Source organism: Chrysochloris asiatica, unplaced genomic scaffold (genome assembly GCF_000296735.1).
Source record: "Chrysochloris asiatica unplaced genomic scaffold, ChrAsi1.0 scaffold00194, whole genome shotgun sequence".
Taxonomy (NCBI): Eukaryota; Metazoa; Chordata; class Mammalia; order Afrosoricida; family Chrysochloridae; genus Chrysochloris; species Chrysochloris asiatica.
The window spans coordinates 696841-722676 of record NW_006408712.1 but is presented as its reverse complement, the minus strand read 5'-3'; the positions used below and the strand labels follow the sequence as shown (position 1 = coordinate 722676).

General features: G+C 38.1%; 1 protein-coding gene across 1 annotated transcript; it reads right to left on the bottom strand.

Annotated features, from left to right (window-relative positions):
• Positions 1 to 14098: 14098 nt before the first annotated feature.
• ARF6 (ADP-ribosylation factor 6) lies at positions 14099 to 15731 on the bottom strand. The gene is made up of 2 exons (XM_006872332.1): positions 15676 to 15731; positions 14099 to 15576 (listed from the first exon to the last, which is right to left on the bottom strand). Exon 2 carries the CDS (start codon positions 15088 to 15090, stop codon positions 14563 to 14565), a length of 528 nt encoding a protein of 175 aa, XP_006872394.1. The 5' UTR covers positions 15091 to 15576; positions 15676 to 15731; the 3' UTR covers positions 14099 to 14562.
• Between the last annotated feature and the right edge of the window lie 10105 nt (positions 15732 to 25836).

Below are 25836 nucleotides of genomic sequence, written 5' to 3'. Positions count from 1 at the left end.
GAAAGGAATTGCTAGAACATGATCATTAAAGACATTTTCAAGAGGAGATTCTTAACTATGCACCAAAAGACACTAATATTTTTCAAATGGATTCATTTTTCAATTTTCTCATACATTTAGGAAATTAGTGGAGGGGACATATGTTGTTGTTGTTTTCAAGAACCGTCGAATTGGTTCCAACTCATAGAGACCCTGTTTCCAAGGAGCAGCTGATGACTCTGAACCACCAACCTTGTGGTTCAAACTGACCTTGTGATCCAATGCTTCATTCCACAGCACTACACCAGGACTCCAGAAGGGGATATAAATAAGTTCCTAGTTCTCCTTTCTACCTGAACTGTCAAAAGTTAAAATACTTACCTGAACAATGTTTTGAAAATTAAATGACCTTGTTTTCTAAGTGTTTTTATACATTTTCACACGCATCTTCTGGTTATCACACTCTACACATCTGTTATCATCCTTTCATCGCCAGCTTTTTGAAACACTTCTATTAGTAGCTTCTGTACTTCCTCATGTGTATTTTATTGCAAATTGGCTTATGGCCACTTCATTTAAACTTATCAAACTAAACTAAGGAAGGCCCCAGTAATCCTCTAGTGTCAATTCTAAGGAAGTTTTTGAGTTTCATCTTTCTTGATCTCACTTACATTCCCTCCTTCTTTAAACTTCCCAGTTTCTTCTTAGTTGCCTTTGTTTAACACATTTCCTGCCTCCTTCTTAAACACTGGTGTCCCTTCAGTATTCTATACTGTGCCTTTTACTCTTCTCACTCCCAAGAACTCTCAGTAGCATCCATGGTTTCAGCAACCATTTACAAGCTAACTCCTAAACCTCTTAACTATATAGTCTACATCGCTTTGGAAATCTGGACTCTCTCATGGATATTTTCCATCTAAACACCCATGCCATAGACAACTAAATCTTCCTATTAAAACTGGGGAGTTAACCTCTTCCCCTCTTAAACCTGCTTCTTTCCCTCTATTTTATATCTCTACAAATGAAAACTTCGCCAGCAGTCATGCAAACAGATATCTCCCCTTCCTCCCTCTCATTTAGTTGACTAAACTTAATTCTGCCTCTTTTATAGTTTAGTATCTTCTAACCTACAGCCCTCGAAACTCTCATTCTGTAGGATAATGATAGGTTTTTTGTTTTGTTTTGAAATATTCAGTCCTCTAGACTGCAAAACCATTTGAATGGCAAGGTCAGCAGTTCAAATTCACCTGTTCCTTGGAAACCCTGTACAGGGTCGTTATGGGTTGGAATTGACTCGATGGCACTTAACAACAACAACAACAATGATCAAATTAGGAGTCTTCATGTGGCCCTGTAGGCTAACGTGTCAGGCTGCAAAGTCATTTGAACTGCAAGGTCAGTGGTTCAATCTCACCAGCTGCTACTTAGAAATGCTATAGAGGATCGCTATGGGTCGGAATCGACTCGACGGTAGTTAACAACAACAATTACCTGTGTATGCATCTCTATTTTTCAACTTGACTGTGAACTTGACTAAGGACTTTTACTTACTTCTATTTATAGCTGCTCCTTGGAAAGCTTATACAGGGTCACTATGAATCAGAACTGACTTGACGGCACTTAACAAAATTAAATAAGATATCTAGGAACAGAGGACCCTAGGACCATCAAGGGAGAAGAGCTTGAGTGGAATGGGGGACCCTATCCAGAGAAGCAGTGACACTAGAGATGGAGGCAAAGATGAGGAAGTGGAGAAATAGAGCTGGGGGCTCTAAACTCATGGAAAGAGAAAGGCTGTGTGCTGGTGGCCAGGAGGCAGGCTTGCAGAATGTGCTGTTTAGGCATTTAGATTATTATATATTCCTGAGTGTTTTTGTGTGCATCAAAAACAAAACAAAACAAAACACAGAGGGAATAAAAGCAAATACTATTGAATGACGATACATGGCAGGGATTGTAATCATTGCAATGAAACGAAATACAATAGAATGAATATAAAACTGATGTTCTCCCATGTACACTATCACTCAATTCACAATAAAAACTTTAATTTAAAAAAAAAGATTAAATAAGATAGTCATTCACCATGTGAGGCTATTCAACACTGAACTGTGGCTAGTCCAAATTAAAATGTGCTTTAAGTGTAAAATATTCACTTGGATCTCAAAGATATTATATAAAATAATATAAAATTAACAATTATTTTACTTTGACAAACTCAAAAGGAATTGTGTAGCATTCACCACCAAGAACATTTCAAGATCTACTTTGAAGTACAACATTGTGATATGATCATATCCGTATGTCTACAAGGAAGACCACCACTATTATTCAAATTTACATGTGAACCACTAAAGCCAGTGACGAAGAATTTGAAGAATTTTACCAGCTTCTTCAGTCTGAAATTAAGTATACAATGAAGATGTATTGATAATTGTTGGTGGTCAGAATACAAAGGTTGGAAGCAAAAGGAAGGATCAGTAATTAGAAAATATGGCTTTGGTGACAGAAACAATATTGGAGATCACATGACAGAAATTTCCAAGAGCAGTGACTTCTTCATTGCAAGTACCTTTTTGTAAACAACATAAATGGCTGTGATACTCATGGATGTCACCAGATGGAATACACAGAAATATAATTGACTACATCCAAGGGAAGAGCCTGAAAAAACTCCATCCATATCAACAGCAAAAACAAGGCCAGGGGCAGACTATGGGAAAGACCATCAGTTACTCATATGCAAGTTCAGGCTGAAGCTGAAGAAAATTAAAACAAATCCACAAGGGACAAAAGAATATACCCCACCTGAATTTAGAAACAAAAATCTCAAGAACAGATTTGATGCATTAGACAGTATTGGCCAGAAAAGACCAAAAAAGTTATGGGATAATACCAAGAATATACAGAAAGAAAGCAAAAGTCATTAAAAAGACAAAAAAGACCAAATGGATGTCAGAAGACTTTGAAACTTGCTCTCCAGCTTAGAGATGCTAAAGCAAATGGAAGAAATGAGAAATTAAAGGAGCTTAACAAAAAATTCAAAGGGCAGCTCAATAAGACAAAGTAAAATATTATAATGAAATGTACAAAGAAAAGAAAACCAAAAGGAAAGAACACGCTCAGCATTAAAGCTGAAAGAACTGAAGAAAAATTCAAGCCTTGACTTGCAACATTAAAGGATTCTACTAGCACAATGGTCGATATTCAACTATTTCAAGAGGTTGCATATGATCAAGAACCAAAGGCACTAAAGAAAGAAGTTCAAGCTGCTCTGAAGGCATTGAAGAAAAACAAGGCCCCAGGAAAGAGCACAACTTTCGGTATGGATTACATCTCGATATAAAGAAAACAAAATCCTCACCACTGGACCAATAAACAACATTCTTATCAATGGAGAAAAGACTGAAGTTGTCAAGGACTTCATTCTTCTTGGGTCAACCATCAACTCTCATGGAAGCAGCAGTAAAGAAATCAAATGATGTATTGCATTAGGCAAATCTGCTGCACAAGACCTTTTTAGTGTTGAAGAGCAAAGATGTCAGCTTGAAGATTAAGGTATGCCTGACCCAAGCCATGGTATTTTCAATAACCTCATATGCATGTGAAAGCTGGACAGTGAATAAGGAAGACCATAGAAGAATTGATGCTTTTGAGTTATGGTATTAGAGGAGAATATTGAAAGTGCCATGGCTGCCAAAAGAACCAATAGATCCATTTTGGAAGAAGTGCAGCCAGACTGCTCCTTGGAGGCCAAGATGGCCAAACTTTGTCTCTCATACTTCAGACATATTGTCAGGAGGGACCAGTCACTGGAGAAGGATACCATGTTTGGTAAGGTGGAGAGCCAGAGAAAAAGAGGAAGACCCCCAATGAGATGTATGGGCCAAGTGGCAGCATCGATGGACTCAAGCATGTTAACAGTTGTGAGGTTGGCCCAGGATCGGGCAGTGTTTCATTGTGATGTGCATAAAGTTGCTAAGTTGGTACTGACTAGATGGTACCTAACAGCAACAGGAATTGATGGAAATTTTCAACAAACTGATGCAGCCCTTGAGGTGCTTGCTCACTCATCTATGCCAAGAAAAGTGAAAGACAGATACCAGAACAACAACCAATTGGAAGAAATCCATATTTGTGCCCATTCCAAAGAGAGGTGACCCAAGGGAATGTAGAAATCATTGAACAATATCATTAATATCACATGCAAGTAAAATTTTACTGAAGATAGTTCAAAAACAAAGAACTGTCAGAAATTCAATTTACATTCTGGTAAGAACGAGGGATATCATTGCTGACATCAGGTGGATATTGACTGAAAGCAATACCAGAAAGATGTTTGCTTGTGCTTTATTGACTATGCAAAGGCTTTTGACAGTGTGAATCATGGTACACTATGTATAACATTGTGAAGAATGGGTATTTCAGAACATTTAATTGTGCTCATGAAGAACCTGTACATAGCCCAAGGAACTTGTACATAGACAAGGGAACATTGAATGGTTTAAAAGCAGGAAAGGTGTACACCAGGGTAGTATTCTTTCACCTCGTTTATTCAATCTATGCACTGAGCAAATATTTAGAGAAACTGGATTATATAAATCAGAATGTATCATAAGGATTGGAAGAAGACTTATTAACAATGTGGATATATGTATGATATAACCTTGCTTGCTGAAAGTGAAGAGGACATAAAATACTTACTGATGAAGATCAAGGACTACAGCCTTTAATATGGGTTGCACCTCAATGTAAAGAAAACAAAAATCCTCACAATTGCACTAACAAATATCATCAGGATAAATAAGAGAAAAGATTTAAGTTGTCAAGACTTCATTTTCCTTGGCTCCATAATCAGCATTCATGGAAGAAATAAAGTAATGTGTTGCATTAGACATATCTGTTGCATAGGTCCTCTTCGAAGTATTCAAGAGCAAACATACCAGTTTGAGGACTAACGTGTGCCTAACCAAAGGCATGGTATTTTTAATAGCCTTATTTGTTGTTGTTGTTATGTGCTGTGGAGTCGATTGTGATTCATAGCAACCCTGTACAGGGTTTCCGAGGCTGTAAATCTTTACGGGAGCAGAAAGCCTTTTTTTTCTCCCGCGGAACAGCTGGTAGTTTCGAACTATTGGACAATGAGTAAAGAAACCATAGAATCGATGCATTTGAGTTATGATATCAGAGAAGAATTCTCAAAGTACCAAGGACTGCCAGAAGAAGAAACAAATCTGTTTTGAAAGAAGTGTGGCACTGTGGGTTAATGCACTGGCCTGCAAAGTTGGTTTGAACTTCAAGGTCAGCAGTTCAAGTTTACCAGCAACTCCTTGGAAATACAGGGTCGCTGTGGGTTGGAACCAATTCGACAGCACGTAACAACAACAACAACAAATAGCCATAATGCTTCGTAGAAGCCAGAATGGTGAGACTTCATCTAGTATACTTTGGACATGTTATCAGAAGGTACCATTTCCTAGAGAAGAGTACCATGCTTAGTAAAACAGATGGTCAGTGAAAAAGAGGAAGACCCCCAACTAAGTAGATTGACACAGTGGCAGCAGTAACAGGCTCAACAATTGTGAGGCTGGTGCAGGACCAAGTAGTGTTTAGTTCTGTTGTGCACAGGGTCACTATGAGTTGAACGGACTCAACCGCACCTAACAACAACAATATAAAGCTACTGGATGAACATAAAAATCCAGTGCCTTCTATTACACACAAAACAGCATCTAAACTAGTTGGCCTAGGTCTTGGACCTTTTTTACTTCTATTTTGAACAATACCTCTTGTCTTTCATTCAAGTCAGTCATAAAGTTTCAGATAAAATACAGGATACCCAAATAAATTAGAATTTTAGATAACCAACATATAACATTTTATTGAAAGTTTGTCCCAAATTCTATTTGTATTTATGCAAAATATTAACTGAAATTCAAATTTAACTAGTCACCTTGTATTTTTGTTTGCTAAATCTAGCAATTCTTTGGAGTCCTGGTATGGTGCTGTAGGATAAGCACTGTACTGCAAGGTCGGCAGTTCAAACTCACCAGCCACTCTTTGGAAACCTTATACAGGGTAGCTATGAGTTGGAACTGACTTGAAGGCACTTAACAAATGACAATTACTACTTTATAGCTTTTGCTGTTGTTAAGCTCCACAAAGTCATGTCTTACCTAAGCTGAAATTCTTACCACATATAAATTATTGACAAATAAAAGTTAAATAAAGCATTTTGGATTTAGTCAAAATTCTCAACTTTTATTCTAATCCTGGGGAGTACGGTGGTTCTGTAAAGTAAGCACTGATTGCTAACCACAGGTAGTAGGTTCAACCCCACTAGTCATTCTGCAGGAGAAACAAAATTTTCTGCTCCCCTGAAGATATACAGCTGCAGAAACCCTATACAGGGTCCTTATGAGTTTAACCGACTAGACAACACTTCACAAAAAAATCCTTGGTGCTGTAAAATAAGCAAGGTCTGCGGTTCCAACTCAGCAGTCACTCCTCTGGAAACCCTATACAGGGTCATTTGAGTTGATACTGACTCAACTACACTTAATAAGATTAAACTCCAAAATAAATTAGTAAAGAACTCTAACTAACTGCATATACACATGGGAATATAAAAAGTGTTAAGTAAACTTCACTTACAAATTCAAATGTTATCTACAAAGCAAGAGATTCATTTATTCAACAATACCTGAAGTGTTTGTAGTTCTGAATTTATCAGATCTCTGCACAATTTCTTGCAATTAAGCTGTTGTTTTGTCTCTGCTGCTGCAGTATGCCAGCGAGTCAGTTAATCTCCTAGAGGTCCTGTAGAGGCTTTCCAAGACTACAAATCTTTACAGGAGCAGAGAACCTCATTTTTCTCCCACAGAGCCATTTGGTAGTTTTAAACTGCTAACTTTGCAATTAGCAGTCTAGCATGTAACCTACTATACTGCCAGGACTCTTTTATACTTAGTTAAATCCAGTGTAAGAAAGCAAAAGCATATGTGTGTAAGAGAGAGAGAGTATGTGTGTATGTGCACAACGTGTACCAGCACAATGGAGCATACATTGCAAGTGCTTCACTGTGTTACATACAGAACAGCATATTATTTTGTTAATATTCCTTTAAAAGCTACTTTATCATAGCCCAGATGGCTCATGACCATTGGAAAACAAAAGTTAGTATGCCATGAGGTTGGATTCCACTTTTATCCTCTAATTAATCAGTTCAACAAAGGGCTGCTATTAAAAACGACATGCTTAATTTTGAGGTTGAATACACATAAAATTTCATCTCATTCAAATTTTCTAGATCTTGTTTCTTAAATCAAAAAGAACATATATAAAAGTAGGCATGCAAATGATCAGCTCAATAAAAAAGAACTTTTCTTGTTTTTCACAATGATCTGTAGTACTTACATTTTATCAAGTAGTCACATCAAGTATTAAAGGAAAAAATAACTCTGAGTCTGACACCATATTCCCCATTATATTATACAGGGCACTCAAATTAAACAGGGTTTCAAATTAAACAGACTCAAAATCCTGTTCATGATAAATTAGAAAATTATAAGATATTGCTCAAAGCAAACTACTTGTAAGAAAACATACATACATGCACAAATATTATTAACCAATGATTCACCCCAAGCTACAATCTAGCACAGACTGAGTCCAAATCCTGGCTCTGCTACTTATTAACATATACGTCTCTGTATCTGTTTTCTCATTTATAAAACAGGAGCACTATTTCCCATGATGGTTGTGAAGAGTTAGAAAGTTGATACACAAGAAATGCATAAAACAATGCTTGGAACATGGCAAACATTCAGTAAATGCTAACTCTTGAGTTTAATCTCTTCAGGTTTGGCTCTAACCAAGGATTTATTCACAAGGCTTTTAGAAATTAAAAGAAAGTACTTTCATTTGTTATATTAGAATAAACTTCAAAGATCCAAATCCTTCCTTCTATAACTCCCTCAACAAATTTATCTTTTTCTTCTCATCTGTTGTGACCTTCTTAAGCCAGGCTACTCAGCTTTAATCAGAATGAAGTCAGACATGAATAAACAGTTTCATAGGTCCTTCTATGTACAAGTGTTTTCATTTTTTAAAAAGCTCATTTATAAATGTCCACCATAAAGCTTAATTCTGTAACTCCTACTAAAGAATTATTTATCTTTTAAAAATAGTTTCAGTTTTGGCTAGTAGAGGATATAACTCTCTAGGCAAGAAATCTTTCATCTGTGGTATAAATTTATTTTCCTCCTTTATACAAAGGGATATTCAAAAAGTTCATGGAAAATATAACCAAAAGAGAATTGAATTTTTAAGAAAGATAATCCCCCTCGTATTGGTTAGAGTGATACCAGTTATCATGCAACATATTTGTTTCCAACTCACTAAAAAAAAAACTTCCTTTTTAAAAGTTTCATACTATAAAATACTGGATTTGGGACTTACTTACCAAATAAATAAGAACCACAGCTAAGCGCTGTTATCTGAGCCTATTCCAAACTAATCTAGGTTATCTGGAGGAAAGGGCACTTTAGCAGAGAAGCATATTTACCTTAAATTCAAAGACTAATAAAAGTACCATAAAAAAAAAAAAAAAAACCAAGGTAAACACTTAAAATGAAATTACAAAATTTTGAAGACTTAAAATTTATATTGGTACTGAAAAACTCCGTAATTTCAAACAACCAAAATTATTTTGAGGAAAAAAAATCCAGGTTAGGCTATTCTACATTTGAAATCAATACCAAGTTTCAGGAATCACTAAATGTGCAAACCTAGGAAATTACATGAACATTTGTCTCTTCATTTATTTAACAGTGGTCTTCTACTTTACACTATTACAAGTTACTAAAAATTTTGGTAGTGTTGTAATAACTGGGTTCTGGTAGCATAGTGGTTACAAATCAGGCTGCGAACCGCAAGGTCAACAGCTCTAAACTACCAGCTGTGCCACAGGAGAATGATGAGCCTGTCTGCTCCCATAAAGATTTACAGCCTCAGAAACCCTGTACAGTGACTTAATTTGCTAGACTGAAAAGTTAGTTTGAACTACAAGGTTGGCAGTTCAAGTTCACCAGCTGCTTCTTGGAATCCCTATACAGGGTTGCTATGGGTCAGAACTGACTTGATTGCATTTAACAACAGAATAAGGAGCTGACAAATGTTTTCTATAAAAGGTCAGGTAATACTAGGGTTTTCACAAACACCATCTCTGTTACATACTAATCTTTTTTTTTTTTTTTTACAATCCTTTAAAAATGTAAAAACCATTCTTAGCTCAGCCCCTATAAAAATTAGGCCACATCCAGACTTACCTTTGTTCAGTTTTCCCACCTCTGCTTTAGACTATTCATATTATCTTTTTTGCTACATCAATTCCAGTGTATTTTCTTCCTTCAAATATTTGCTCAAATGTCACTCTCTAAACATGTTCCCACTTAGTCCCCTATAGATAATGGGGCTTTGAAAAAACCATAGAAAAAAATTCCATTATCTTTTAATACCATTTTCCATGGGCTTTTTGAAGCTCACTCTGTAGCATACTGTATAGCATAGTGTTAGCACCTAATAGCCTATACAATTATATTACCTTAGCCTCATTATAAGGTCCATGAGGGCTGACTTTTTTTTCCTCACTGAAGAATCTCCTGCACCTTGAACAGTGACATATTACTTGTAGGCTTTCAATAAATTATTCTCACACTTATAAAACAAGTACTATTGGGAAATATGGAGTCCTGGTATGGCACTGTTGGATAAGCACTAGATTGCTAACCACAAGGCTGGTGGTGGAAATGCTACACAGGGTTGCTATGAGTCAGAAATGACTTGATGGCACTAAACAGGAGTCCTGGTGTGATTTTGTGGGTTAATGAGCTGGGCTGCAAAGTCAGTTTGAATTGCAAGGTCAGCGGTTCAAGATCACCAGTTGCTCCTCAGAAACCATATACAAGATTGCTATGGGTCAGATAGATTCAATGGCACTTAACAAGAAACAACATGGGAAGTATAAATGAACAAACAGAAAAATATTGAAGGACAAAAGTAACAAAGGGAACACTTTCATGTAAAAACTCTTTCATGTACTCAAATTCAAAAGACAAGTTAAATTTTTAAGCATTTTCTTACTATACCACAAAGCAAGAAGTTTTGGTGTAGCACTGTAGTGATAAGCGCAGGACCACAAATCGCTTTGAACCAAGTCAGCAAGTTCAAACTCACCAGGCGCTCTTTGGAAACCCCTATACAGGGTGACTGAGTCAGAACTGACTCAACAGCACGTAACAACAGCAACCACAAAGCAAGGTTAGTTCTGACTCATTTTAATTCCCTTGAAAGTAATTTCACCATTACTTATTAGCTTCTTTAATAAGAAATTTCAGCTGCTGTTCTCTGCAAACCTGTCTGCTTTGATCGCATCTGGATGTGTTGTGTTCCCTACCAGTTCAACTCACTGATCTAGTCTGGCAACTTTTAAGTTTGGCAAAGCAAGAAGTTAGTTACTTTGTCTCTTCTATAGCTCCAGCTCCCAACATTTCATTTTTATAACCTTCCTAATATTATAATCTTTACTACTTTGTCTTTTACCATTCAACATAAACAAAGCATAAAGTTAATTCTATTGAATACTAACTTTATACCTAATGTTATATACTATTAGGCTCAGTGATTAATCATGAAATTACTTGAAGTTGCTATGAGGTTTTACAAAGTTTCTACCTGTAAGGAATGAGACAAGCAAGACTTGCCTTACTGTAACCCAAACATGTACTTGGTAAGGTATTGAGGCAATAACTTTGGGAATTTTGTAAGCTCCATAGTCCTGGTGTGGCACTGTGGGTTAATACACCAGACTGCAAGGCCATTTGAACTGCAAGGTCGGTGGTTCAAGCTCACCAGCTGTTCCTCGGAAACCCTATACAGGGTTGCTATGGGTCAGAACCGACTTGATGGCACTCAGCAAAAACAATGGTCATTTAGATCATGGCTACTACATTTCTAAACTTAAAGCACTGTTGGTACTGTACTGTCGAGTTGGTTCTGACACAAAGAGAACCTGTATAGGGCTTCCCAGACTGTAAATCTTTAGAAGAGCAGAAAGCCTCATCTTTCTCCTGCAACACAGCTAGTGAGCTCAAGCCACTGCACCCCACACTAAAGTATAAAAACCCATTAGAGAACAAAATGTTTTCTACTAATACTGATAACTGATAATGATAAATCACAATACTAAATGTATTAATACTAATGTGGGAATTATAAATAGCATTAAGGTAGTCTTAATTACAAAAACTACTGATGTATAAAGGAAAGCTTATCAGAAAGGATGTTTTCTAAAAACTCTTTTATCCAAGTTATTCTTTACAATTTTACTTTTTCAATGGCTAGAACTCTGTCAATTTTAATCAGACAAGTAAATTTGACATCTAAAAGACAAACTGTTTTGGACTCGTTATCATGAAAATCAAGTTAAACTTGGTAGAACCAACCCAAAATCAAACACACTGACATAAGTTGATTCTGACTCATAGCAATCAAGGCTGTAAATCTTTATTGGCGCAGAAAGCCTCATCTTTCTCCCACGGAGTGGCTGGTGGATTTGAATCCTCAACCTTGCAGTTAGCAGTCAAGTAAGTGCTTATCCTACAGCACCACCACAGCTTGGCAGAACTAAGAGGGCAAAACCCCTTAAACATTTACAAGAACCCAACATATCCACCCTTTTTGTTCTTATAAAAGCTATGTGACTGCCAAATTTAATCACTTTATACCATATTTCCATAAAAAATAACAAGCCCAATAAACCCGCCCCATTTATCTAGTTCAAACGAGTAACATAACGTGAGAAACTGCACTGTGTAATTCCTTTATTTTCTGCATGTTAGTGCTTTTCCAACACTACAACCATAAAGAACACAATTTCAAGAACTGTACTTTTTAGTTTGGGGAGATCACAGTCTACAGACTTTTTTACTTATATTAGACAAGATTAACCTCATTCAAAACTTACTGCAGTTTATAAATTCACATAAATACAGGTTGATGCAATTAAAAACTTCAAGGGTTTTTTTTGTTTATTTTTTAATTCTAAGTTCTTAGATTATAACTTTTTCTGCAGGCTATAATTACCTGCCCCATGATCACCAATAGTTATTAAGGTTTGATTTAACTACATTATCAACTTTAATCCTTAAAGAAAATGTGTGAATTACAATTTCTTACCAAAGGATTTAAGTAAGGTCTTTCCAATTTTCAAGTATTTGCTTCCCCCACCCCTTTGTCAGACATTTCAAATAAACTAAAAATAACCACATCTCACCTGCAACATTCAAAACCAATCACTTGATGTATAAAATTTTAACTATGTCCCCAACTTTAAGACACACACACAAAAAATGGCTGCCTACCAAACTGTCACAAGTTAGAAATACTACATTTAAAAATTAACATGAGGGTTTCAAGTTTCCTCCAGTTTAGGCATTTATACCTTTGTGCTTGTCTTGTTTCTGGATGTTCCTACAGCATTTATACTTATATAATTCATGTTTATGTACCTTAAAATGTAATCATTTAAAACACTGCAAATTAAATTTTATGGTGGAGCTTTGGGAATTTTAAAAGCAACTAAAATGTTGTTAGATGCATTTGTCAGCCTCATTTCTCAATACTTTCACTAAAATAAAATTGGTAACTTTATACTTTAGTTGCATCTTGAATTTACAACTCCCTTTACACTATTGTTGTTAGCACCTCTTCTCATCTGCTTTAAAGAAAATGTATGTCAACAAGTTTTACTTTGAATAGCTAATTTTTTTTACCACCTTATGCTTTTCATACATCTTTGGTAAAAGCTCCATTGTACAATATGGCCAAAGCATGAAGGACCAATACTGTCCAACTCTACCATGATAACCCGCTCAATTTTAGTTTTCAGATACCCTCATAAACAAAACCTTTACCTGTATACTGCCTTCAGTCATTTCTGAAATTCCCTATATTTAATTCCTTGAGGATCTCGAGAATTCATCCTTAAGGCTATACAAGAACCAGATGCTGCTTCACAATTCTGTACCAAGCATTAGCATCTGGTTCCAAGAATTATCATACTGGTCTCGTCCAAATTAATGGTCCTACCCAGTTAAGCAAGTAATCTTATTAGGTTCTGGATATCACCAGTGAACACACTGTTTACCCTTCAAAAATCAGTTTACATTCATTGTCATCTGTAGGTTCTTTCTCTTCATCCTACTTCCCCTTTAATTGTCATTCCGTAAGTTTACACATCATTCACTCATCACATTTCCTTCCTTAAAGGAGATGGTGTATTACTGAACCAACAGGATACGTGATTTACTACTCGCATGAGTTAATCTTATATTTTAACAAAATTAAATATCTTTTTTAAAACATCTTTTCCAGTGTTCTAATCAAGGGATAGATCATTGTGTAAAAAATGATTCATATGTTCATCTTAACCAGTTGCTGCAATGTGAAAACAGGAATGTATATTTTTTTCAACTACATAAAATGTGCATATTAATTTGAATTGCTCAATGCTTTATTAAGGAGCAAAGTAAATATTTTAATAATTTAAAATCTACTGATCTTATACATTTGGAGCAAGGAAAAAGTCTATATTCCAGATTTGCCAAAAAGTCACTTATAAACTATCTAACAACTATTTAATCTGTGTATGGCAAACACCATTATTGCTCCATTTTCTGTAAAGTAAAAAAAAAAAAGTAAAGCACAGCAAAGTTATTAACTTTGCAGTAAGATCTGTGCCCTTGACAAGTTACACTTCCAGATTTAATGCAGCATAGTTAGCTATGTTATAGGTAACTAGGGTTTTATCCCTACTCATGCATGATGTATATTTCCGAACTGAACAGCTGACATTTCAAAGAATTTCTTACATTACCTGTTTAACATACTGATGTGCAACTGGAACATATTACAATATTACTCATAATTTGCCACTGTGGGCTAGGTTTACTATACTGGTTTTAGATATAAGAGGTCACATTTGAAATTACTAAGTTTAAATTAGAACTCATAAGGGAGGAGAAAAGGCCTTAAATATAAAAGACAAACGGCAGTTTGATTAAGCAATAATTTTCAGTTTACTAGATGAAACAGACTTGCAACATAGTCTGCTTGAATGCAAAGGAAGCCATCTACAGCAAGTGATAAAGAAACTGGGCAAAAAGGAAAAAAGCATACATTAGGGAAAAAAAGATTCTCTAGAAATAAAAAAATCAAACCATTATTATAAAGGACTTTACCAAGAATTACTATATTTCCCCCATCCCATTTGCTGGAAGTCAACAAGAGCATCTAGCATTTTGTGTTCATGTCAAATGTCAGATCAGAGCATCCTAACGCAAAGCAAAAGGAAAAACAAACTAACAAAAAAGAACCCCCCAAACCCCATCAAATCGTGGAATAGTTAACTCCATGAGTTCAAATTCAAAAGAGAAAGTGGCGATTGAAAGAGGTGATGGTGTCGATAATCCTATGAATGGGTTTTTGATTTCTCTCCTGGGGGGGATGGGTGGAGAATGCTCATTAGGATTTGTAGTTAGAGGTTAACCATGTGAGCCCCTCATAGAGTCCATCCCCTGAGGTGGCACAGGAGGGCTGCACATACCAGTTCCTGTCCCGAATCCGGGTCAGGCCCAGTTTCTCCTGGATCTCATGGGGTTTCATGGCATCAGGCAGGTCCTGCTTGTTGGCGAAGATGAGGATTATGGCGTCCCTCATCTCCCGGTCATTGATAATGCGGTGCAGCTCCTGGCGGGCTTCATCGATGCGGTCGCGGTCGGCGCAGTCCACTACGAAGATCAGACCTTGGGTCCCGGTGTAGTAATGCCGCCAGAGCGGCCGGATCTTGTCCTGGCCGCCCACATCCCATACGTTGAACTTGACGTTTTTATAAGTCACCGTCTCCACGTTGAACCCCACGGTGGGGATGGTGGTCACTGACTGGCCCAGCTTCAACTTGTACAGGATTGTGGTCTTGCCGGCCGCGTCCAACCCCAGCATGAGGATTCGCATTTCCTTGTTCCCGAAGATTTTGGATAGCACCTTCCCCATCGCGTCGGAGGAACCGGGGCCGGGGGCATTCAGGTGTCCCGTGTCCCCTCAGCCAACAACGCCGCCGCCGCTGCGAAACCGAAACGAAGCCTCCCTGCCGCGCGGGCGCCCGAGCGGCCTCCCCGGGGAGTTGCCGCCTAGGGGCAGAAGCCCAGGCCCGCTGCTCACTCGGGCATCCCCGACCGAACGCCCAGATTCCTCCAGTCGCCGCCGCTGCCGGGGCCCTGAGTCTGCGCCGGGAGAGCCGCCGCCCTGCTGAGGCGCGGCCCGGCCCGGAACTGCCCTTCCCCCCGCAGGCGCCGCACGAGCGCCGCCGCGGTTCCCGTTCCTCAGCTTTCTCCTCACCACGCACCGGGAGACTGAGGCTCACGGACCCGCCCGAGTTCCGCGAGCACCGGGTTCACCACCGACCCAGGCCACTCGAGAGGCAGCGCGGCTTCAGCACCTCGTCAGGTCATTGATCCTCGCGGGAACTCGGTTCACTGCCTGCAGAAACACAGAGAGGAAGAGGGAAGTTACTGCCCGAACTCCAAAAAAGAGCGGAGTCCGAGGGGCCCGCCTTTCCAACTTGGTCCGAGGGGTTACCTCCAGCCGCCGCCCTAAGCGCGGGCACCCTCCAGCCTCAGCCTCATCGCAGCTCTGCTGCTTCCGCCGCCGCCGCCGGAAAAGGCGCCGAGGAAACCGCCTCACTTCCCCTCCCGATTACGCAGGCGCAGCAGAGGCCGACCGTTCGGACAAGAGCGACCTCTGTAAGAAGAGCGGTCCTCGCGCCTAGCGTCATGGGCGCCATGCGCAGATGGGGCGGGGCTACGGTGGCCCAGAGAGCGCGCAGGTGCGGCCCACCGGAAGGCCCGCGAACCTCCTATTCTGACCCGAGCCCACCTGTCACTACTGTAAAGTGTCCGTCTCTTACTCTCACTCTTTTCTTTTCCGCGCGTGTCCCTCTCACTTCCACCTGCACCAGGCAGTAAATCCTCCCGCTCCCACCACGAACGCCGCCCCCACGCTATTTTCTGGCCTACTATCAGACCTCGGTGCCCACCAGATGCTCTCGGAGTTCTTTTCACCCCGCCCTAGACTCCGCGCACCCTCGGAACCACCCAGAAAAGCCTCATCTGCTGTCCTTACCTTCTCCCCGACCCCTCCTTGGCTTCCTTTATGCCTCGTGTTCCGTGTGTTTCCTGAAAGACACGTGGGTGGTCAGCATTTTGTGCGGAATCTTTCAGTCAATGTGGCGCTTTTACCGAGCTAGGTTTGCTCTGAAACCTTTATTTTGACCGGTTGAGACCTATCTCTATATATCGCGTCTGGACCAGCCCGTGTTTCATAAAACTTACTGCATTGTCAAGTATTACCATACCTTGCCGCGTTTCCAATTTTTTAGGATGTTAAAAGTTTTTATATTTAAGCGTCTCCTTGCTATGATTAGTAGTAGTTTCTCAGTAAATGCTATCAACCTAGAGGTAAAAAAGCCCGAAAGTGGTGGTGTTTTTTAAAGAAAGAATGTATAATACAACATATTATTGTATTATAATATGTTTTTATTTAGAATTTGCGAAAAGTTGATAATGGTAGATAGGCTAAATGATAACCCTCAGCATTAAATGAATTTGTTAATATCTAACAGTAATTTTGTTAACATCTGTCTTGTTAGGTGCCCTTCCGACTCAGAGACCATATATATAGGGTTTCTGAGGAGCGGCTATTGAGTTTGAACCACTGACCTCACAGCAACCATATAAAGGAGCTTTGAGTTTTAACATTTTACATATGAGGAAATGAGTCCGAGAGGTTAAGTAATTTGTTGAAGGTCACAGAACTGGTGTTAAATCATTACAACATGCTCTGAACTCAGTTGTGTTGATGACTAAATTACAGTATTTCTTAAAATGCTATATAAACTATGAAGTGCCATTGTTGTTAAGCGCTGTCGAGTCGGTTCTGAATCAGAGATCCTGTCTGGAGATTGCGAGGAAAGGCTCGTGAGTTTGAACCGCAGATCTTGCGGTTCAAACTGACCTTTTGATCCAGTGCTTATCCCCCATAGTAGCATTAGTTATTGTATTTGGGGAAATAAAATTTTAATATGAGACAAAAAATTGCAAATAACACTCTGGTCCATTTGAACATAATAGTTTCCTCAAAACATTACAAGTTTATTTTTACAAGAAGGTGTAACATTGAACCACTATGCTTAGAGTACAAACACACATACACTCAGGGTCTTCAAAAAGTTTCTGGGAAAATTCCATAATATTTCAATTCCATTTTTCCATGAACTTTTTGCAGCTTTTGTGTGTGTGTGTGTGTGTAAGGAACAGCTGGTGGGTTTGAATCGCCAACCTTTAGGTTAGCAGTCCAGTACTTACCCTACAGTGCCATGCCAGGACTCAACATACACATAGATGTTTACGCAAGACTTGTAGTTCATACTCACCAGTCGCTCCTTGGAAACTCTACAGGGTGGCTATGAGTGGAAACCTATACAATGGCCCTTAACATATATGTATGTAGTGTTGTTAGGTGTCTTTGAGTAAGTTCCTACTCAGTGACCATGTGTATAACAGAAGGAAACACTGCCTGGGCCTGCTCCAGTCGCACAATCGGCCCTATGTTTGAGCCCATGGTTGCAGCCACTATGCAGTCCATCTTGTTGATAAACACACACGCATACATATGTACACTGGTGGGGGCTTCAAAAAGTTTGCTTAAAATGGAACTGAAAGCTAAAAGAATTTCCCACAAACTCTTTGAAGCCCCCTTGGATACTTGAAAGCTTTTATTTTTCAGTGGAGGGCGTGATATAATTAAAAACAGAAACAATATGAAGCACTGGCATCTACAGGCAATATGAGACACTGGTGCTATGCTAGGGCTAAAATATTTCATTTTAAAAGCAATTTCTTATATATATCCTTTCCAGAATGGAAGTTTCATGGAGGCAGGGACTTTGTCTTGTTCAATATTGTGTCCCAGTGACTGGAAGAAAGCATGAAAATAATAGCTACATTATTATGTGATTGAATTTATTTGAATCATTATTTGAATGCCTTTTATAATACCACAAGGTAAGGCAAAACAAAAAAGGAAAAGTGCCTACTATTTATGTTAAGTATTAAGTTAATGTTATATCATTGGCAAGCTTTTCATGCAGTGACATTCCTTAAGGTATTTAGATATCGAAAGTGGATCATCATACTAAAAATAAATTATTTTAAGTAATAATAACAACACAACACATTATGATAATGGCTGAAAAATACAATGAAACATTTTAACTTTGTATGTATAATCATACCTGTTTAAAATAAACAAAAAAACCCCAGTAAATTTTAATGAAACCAAAACATCTGCAGAAAGTAACAATTTAGACCATAACTAAATCATACCACTGAGGTAGCATTTTATTTTCTTGATTTATTCCTTAGTTTTAAAGCTATTAATAATTTTAAAAGAGTATATTTCGATTTAAAAATACATTTTCCATTCAGTAAAATGTTTATGGATAAAATACAACGAGCATATGTGGAACAAAATAGATAACCTTTCAATTTGCATTGTTTCAAGGTATTTAATTTTAAACACAAGCTCCAAAAGCTAACTGATCTCTGCTTTTAGTTTAAAGCCTGTAAATTAAGCGATTTCTTTAGTTTACTTATAAGCCATGCTTCACTAGAAAACATCATTTTATAATTTCTAATCTGTCTGACAACCACATAAAATATGCTTATGACATTCTGAGTAAAACACTACCATGTTGTTGTTAAGTGCTGTCGAGTCAATTCTGACCCATAGCAATCCTGTGTAGGGTTTCTGAGGAGCAGCTGGTGAGTTTGAACTGCCTACCTTGCAGTTCAAACAGCTTTGCAGTCTAGCGTATTAACCCACACCAGGACTCCAAATACTAGCTTAGAAGAAAAATACTTGCTTTTAAAAATGGCTTATATTTTCTGAATTTAAACTGAAATGAATGATGACAACTCAGAAGAATAATTTAGGGGAGAATGAGATGGTGTTGATGGTGAAATAGTTTGTAAAGGTTGTTAAAAAGTGTAGCACAACGTGTGTAGAAATTGTTGAAGTGGTATATATTTTGTTGTATATTTTCACTGAAATTTTTTAATTCAATGAATGAGGCTTCTCTAATAATAGTAACACTACTCACTACTTACCCCTATCTCTGAATTGCTATGGCTCTTAATCCTTCAGTATTTCAACTCAAGATGTGAATTTTGCCTTCAGCTCTTTCAACTGTGTGAAATGTCAAGCGTTCTCTTCCCTGTGGTTTTCTAATTACAGGTCTTGCACATTTCATTATACTCCTAATAGTTTGTCTTCTTGAGTCATCCTGTGAAATCTTCTATTCAATTCTTTTACTTCATCATTTCTTTCTTTTGCTTTAACTACTCTATGTTTAAGAACAAGTTTCATAGTCTTTTCTGACATTTATTTTGGTCTTTTCATTTTTTCTTTTCTGTCGTTTTAATGACCTTTTGCATTCTCTGTGGATGCTGTCCTTGATATTATCCCACAACTCATCTGGTCTCCAGTCATGGTCATATTTGTTCAATGCACCAAATCTACTCTTGAGATGATTTCTAAATTTAGGTGGGATTATATTTAAGGTTGGAATCCTAGTATGGCACTGTGGGTTAATGCATTGGACTGCAAAATCAGTTTGAACTGCAGGTTAGCATTTCAAACTCACCAGCCTCTCCTTGGAAACCCTATACAGACTCACTGTGGGTCAGAATCGACTTGACGACACTTGACAACATCAACAACAATACTTAAGGTTGTACTTCTGCTCTCATAGACTTGTTTTCATTGTCTTCAGCTTCCACTTGAACTTGCAATTAAGCAATTGCTGGTCTGTTCCACAGTCAGCTGCTGCCCTTGTTCTGAATGTTGATGTTAGGTTTCTCCATTGTCTTTGTCCACAGATGTAGTCAATTTGATTTCTATATATTCCATCCAGTGAGGTCCATATACATCGTTTCTGTTTATATTATTGATAAAAGGTATTTCTAATGAATCTTCAAAAGAAGATAGATGGAATACACAGAGTCACTGTACCAAGTATGTTCAACCATTTCAGGAGGTAGCATATGATCAAGAACCAATAGTACCAAAGGAAGAAGTCCAAGCTGCACTGTGAAGGAATTGGTGAAATATAAAACTCCAGAAATAGAATTCTAAATGAGATGTTTCATCAAGCAAGCCATGCTGGAAGCATTCACTCATCTATGCCAAGAAATTTGAAAGCTATCTGCCTAGATGTCTAGAAGAGATCCATATACATGCCTATTTCCAAAAGAATGCAGAAAGCAGAAATTAATGAATAATATCAAGATGACATGCAAGTAAAATTTTGCCAAAAATAATTCTAAAACTATCGCAGAAGTACATCAATAGGGAACTGGCATAAATTCAAGACAAATTCAGAAGAGGATGTGGAATGAGGAATATCATTGCTGATGTCAGCTGGATCTAGGCTGAATGCAGAGAATATCAGATCTTTTTGACTATGTAAAGGTATTTGACTGTGTGGATCATAACAACGGATAACATTGCAAAGAATGGGAATTCCAGAACGCTTAATAGTACTCATGTGGAGCCTGTACATTGTTTAGAGTCAGTTGTTCACATAGAACAAAGGGATACTGCATGATTTGAAATCGGGAAAAGTGTGCATGAGAGTTGTATCCTTTCATTGTATTTAATCTGTATGAGGAGCAAATAATCTGAGAAGAAAAAGGCTGCATCAGGATTGGAAGACGATTTAATAACATCCTGTGATATGCAGATGACAAACACAATCTTACTTACTGAAAGGATTTGAAGCACTTACTGATGAAGATTTCAGTATGGATTACACCTGAACATAAACAAAAGTCCTTACCACTGGACCAATAAGCAGCATCTTTATAAATGGGGAAAATATTGTGGTTGTCAAGGACTACATTTTACTTGGCTTCACAGTCAACACCCATGGAAGCAGCAGTCAAGAAATCCAATGACATCATGCATTGGGGAAATCTTCTTCAAAAGATCTCTTTAAACAATTAAAAATTGTATATATATACATTGTATATATATATACATATGGACTTGGAGTATTAAAGTGCTTCTGACCCAAGTTACGGTCTTTTCAGTCTCCTCAGATATATGCAAAAGCTGGGCAACAAATAAGGAAGACTGAAGAAATGATACTTTTAAATTATGGTGTAAGAGAAGAATTTTTTTTTTTCTTCTGTTCAAATTACAAAAATCAATGGACTCACGCCACACTGCTAATACATAATACGCATTAGCTGGCCTGTCCCACAAGTTCAGGCCATTTCCACAAGGGTGAAGAAAGGCCTGTCCTATCATATACCATATCTCCATTGAGTCTAAGTCCTTGTGTTTTAAGCATGAATAAAATACAAAAGAGATTCGTTTTTTGATCAAGGCCCAGCACTTAACTTCTACTTAGTGAAATATTCTTTGCTCTTCAGAACATCAGGCTTGATAGTATCAATGCCAGGCTTCTAGTCAGCTGAGCACACTGCCCCATGTTTGTCTGTGAACTGGAAGGCCTGAACTAGTCTTAGGATCTCATTCACAGAGCAGCCAGCAGGGAGGTTGTTTACAGTGATCTGCCGAAGGATCCCTTTATCATCAATGATGAAGAGTCCCCAGAATGAGATGCCTTCATCCATCTTTAAGACCCCATAGTCCTGAGCAATTGGGTCTGACACCAAAGGAATGTTCATGGGTCCCAGTCCTCCTTGGTTCTTTGGTGTGTTGAAAAAATATGTAATGCTTCCTGAATTTGGGTGTCATCTTTGTGCAGGAGTCATGCTAACCTTCTCTGTATCGTTCGAATTATGTGCTGCTGAAGCGAGCACTACAGAAGAATATTTAATGTAAGAGCAAACATATGTCTTGGAAGACGTATAGCCAGATGCTCTTTAGAAGTGAGGATGGTGAGACTTCATCTCACATAGTTGGACATGTTATCAGGAGGCACAAGTCCCTAGAAAATGGCCTCATGCTTGTTAGAATAGAAGGTCAGAGAAAGAGAGGAAGGCCTCAGTGAAATGACATAGTGGCTGCAACATTGGGCTTAAACATAGCAAGGATTGTGAGGATGACACAGGACCGGGTAGTATTTCGTTCTGTTGTACATATGATTGATATGAGTTTTAAGCAAGGTGACAGTACCTAACAGCTGCTCTCAAAAATCACTCAATCTGTATGACCTGATCATGTTTTATTTTGTTTTGTTTTAATCCCATTCAGTTCCAATGACAACTGTGATTTCATAGTGTAATTGTTGTTGTTAGGTGCCATCGAGTCAGTAACAACTCATAGCGATCCTATGCACAACAGAATGAAACACTACCCGATCCTGCATGCCAACCTCAATGTTATTGATACATTTGAGCCTGTCACTGCTGTCACTGTACCAGTCCATCTCATTGGGGGTCTTCCTCTTTTTCTGTGACCTTACACTTTAACAAACAGTATCCTTCACCAGAGACTAGACCCTCCTGACAATATGTCTGAAGTATGAAAAAACAAGTTTGGCCATCCTGGCTTCCAGGAAGCATTCTGGCTGCACTTCTTCCAAGAGAGGTCTGTTTGTTCTTTTGGCAGCCCATGGTACTTTCAATATTCTCCTCAAACACCAAAACTCAAAAGCCATCAATTTTTCTATAGTCTTCCTTATTCACTATACAACTTTCACATGCATATGAAATTATTGAAAATACCATGGCTTGGGTCAGGCACACCTTAGTCCTTAAACTGACGTCTTTGCTCTTTAAACACTTTAGAGAGGTCTGGTACAGTAGATTTGTCTAATGTAATCCGTTATTTGATTTCTTGACTGCTGCTTCCATGAATGTTGATGGTTCATCTGAGCAATATGAAGTCTTTGACAACTTCAATCTTTTCTACATTTACATGGATGTTGTTTATTGGTCCAGAGGTGAGGATTTTTGTCTCCTTGACATTGAGGTGTAACCCCTACCAAAGGCTGTGTCTTTGATCTTCATCAGTATGTATTTTAAGTCCTCTTCACTTTCAGCAAGCAAGGTTGTTAATGAGCCCTCCTCCAATCTTGATGCCACGTTTTTCTTCATATAATCCAGGTTCTCAAATTACTTGTTCAGCATACAGTTAAGTAAGTATGGTAAAAGAATACAACCCTGGCATACACCTCTGCTAATTCTAAACCATTCAGTGTTCCCTTGTTCTGTTCAAATGATTGCCTCTTGGTCTATGTATAGGTTCCTCATGAGCACAATTAACTGTTCCAGAATACTCACTTTCCACAATGTTGTCCATAGCTTGTAATGACCCACACAATTGAAAGCCTTTGCATAGTCAATAAAGCACTGGTAAACATCTTTCTGGTATTCTATGCCTTCATCCAAGATACATCTGATATCAGCAGTGATATCCCTCATTCCACATTTTCTTTTGAATCCAGTTTGAACATTTGGCAATTTTCTGTCAATGGACGTTTCCAGACATTTTTGGATTATCTTTAGAAAAACTTTACTTGTATGACACATTAATGATGTTATCCAATGTCTTCCGGATTCTGTTGGGTCACCTCTCTTAGGAATGAGCACAAATATGGATCTATTCTGGTCAGTTGGCCAGGTAGTTGTCTACCAAATTTCTTGGTATAGATGAGTGAGTGCCTCCAGTACTTTAAATTTGTATTCCATTAATTTCTGGTGCCTTGTTCTTTGCCAATGCCTTCAATGCACCATGGACTTCATTCAGTATTAATGGCTTTTAATCATATGCTGCCTTCAAATGGCTGAACATCTACCATCTCTTTTTGGTACAATGACTCTGTGTATTCCATTTTCTCTTGATGCTTTCTGCATCATTCAATATTTGGCCCATAGAACCGTTCAATATTGCAAGTTGAGGCTTGAATTTTTTCTTCAGTTCCCTCAGCTTGAGAACTACTGAGTGTGTCCTTTCCTTTTGGTTTTCTAACTCCAAGTCTTTGCATATTTTGTTATAAAATTTGAGTTTGTCTTCTCAAGCTCTTCTTTTACCTCCTCATTTATTCCATTTGTTTTAGCATGTCTCTGCTAAAGGAAAAGTTTCAGAGTCTCTTCTGACATCCATTTTGGTCTTTTCCTTCTTTCTTGTCTTAATGACCTTTTGCTTTCTTCCTGTATGATGTTCTTAGATGTCATCCCACAACTCTTCTGGTCTTTGGTCTTTAGTGTCTAATGCATTAAATCTGTTTTTCAGGTGATCTCTAAATTCAGGTGGGATATGTTCAAGGTCATATTTTGGCTCTCATGGACGTGTCTTAATCTTCTTTGGCAACATCCTGAACTTGCATATGAGCAATTAGTGGTCTGTTCCACAGTCTGCCCTTGGCCTTGTTTTGGTAATGATATGGAACTTTTCCACTGTCTCTTTCCACAGATATAGTCTATTTGATTTCTTTGTGTTCCATCTAATGAACTCCATGTGTGTAGATGTCTTTTATGTTGTTTAAAAAGGGTATTTGCAATGAAAAAGTCATTGGTCTTGAATATTCTGTCATGCAGTCTACATTATCATTTCTATCACCAAGGCCATGTTTTCCAACTACTGGTCCTTCCACTTTGTTTCCAACTTTTGTATTCTAATTGTTAATACATCTTGATTGCATGTTTGATCAATTTCAGACTGAAGAAGTTGGTAGAATTCTTCAATTTCATCATCACTGGCTTTAGTGGTTGGTGTGTACATTTGAATAATAGTGATATTAACTGGTATTCCTTGTAGGCGTATGAATATTATCCTATCACAGACAGCGTTGTACCTCATGACTGATCTGAATATGTTCTTTTTGACAATGACTGTAACACCATTCCTCTTCAATTTGTCATTCCCAGCATAGTAAACTATGTGATTGTCAGATTCAAAGTAACCAATACCATTCCATTTCAGCTCTGAAATGCTTTATGATATCAATGTTTATGTGTTCTATTTCATTGTAAACAACTTTCAAGCTTCCTAGATTCATACTTTATACATTCCCTTATTCTAAATATTAATGGATGTTTACAGTTGTTTCTCTTCATTTTGAGTTTGCCCCATCAGCAAATCAAGGTCCTGAAAGCTTTACACCATTTATGTCAAAATAGTCAACTCTACTTTGAGGAGGCAGCTCTTCCCCTGTCATATTCTGAGTGCCTTCCAACCTGAGGGGCTCATTTTCTGGCACTGTATCTGACAGTATTCTGGTGCTCCTCATCATGTTTCTATAGTCAATGTTCTGGTGCCATCTGACAGTATTCCACTGCTATTCATAAGGTTTTCAGTGACTAAATATTGTAAAGTAGCCTGTCTCTCTTGCTTCCTAGTTTGTCTTCATCTGGAAGTTCATCTGAAACCTGTTCACCCTGGTTGACCTTGCTCGTGTTTGGGAAAAACAGAATCACAGCAATACACAATCCACCTCAGTATGACAAACTGACAGACAAGTGGTAGCTAGTGAAGTAGTCTAACCAAATACTTGCTTAATGAAGATATTTTCCCTGTTTATGGGTTGTTGGGGTTTTTTTTTGAGTCCTTGATTCAGTCTTATCCAGAATTGACCTCTATCTAATTCGAAGAAGGCACAGAGCCCCAGGAAATCGATAAGTCAATAGAACTAGAGTAAATAGAAACTATAATCAAGTGTATGTGGTTGTTACTGTTAAGTACAAAAATTACTAATTCTTTGTAACTGTA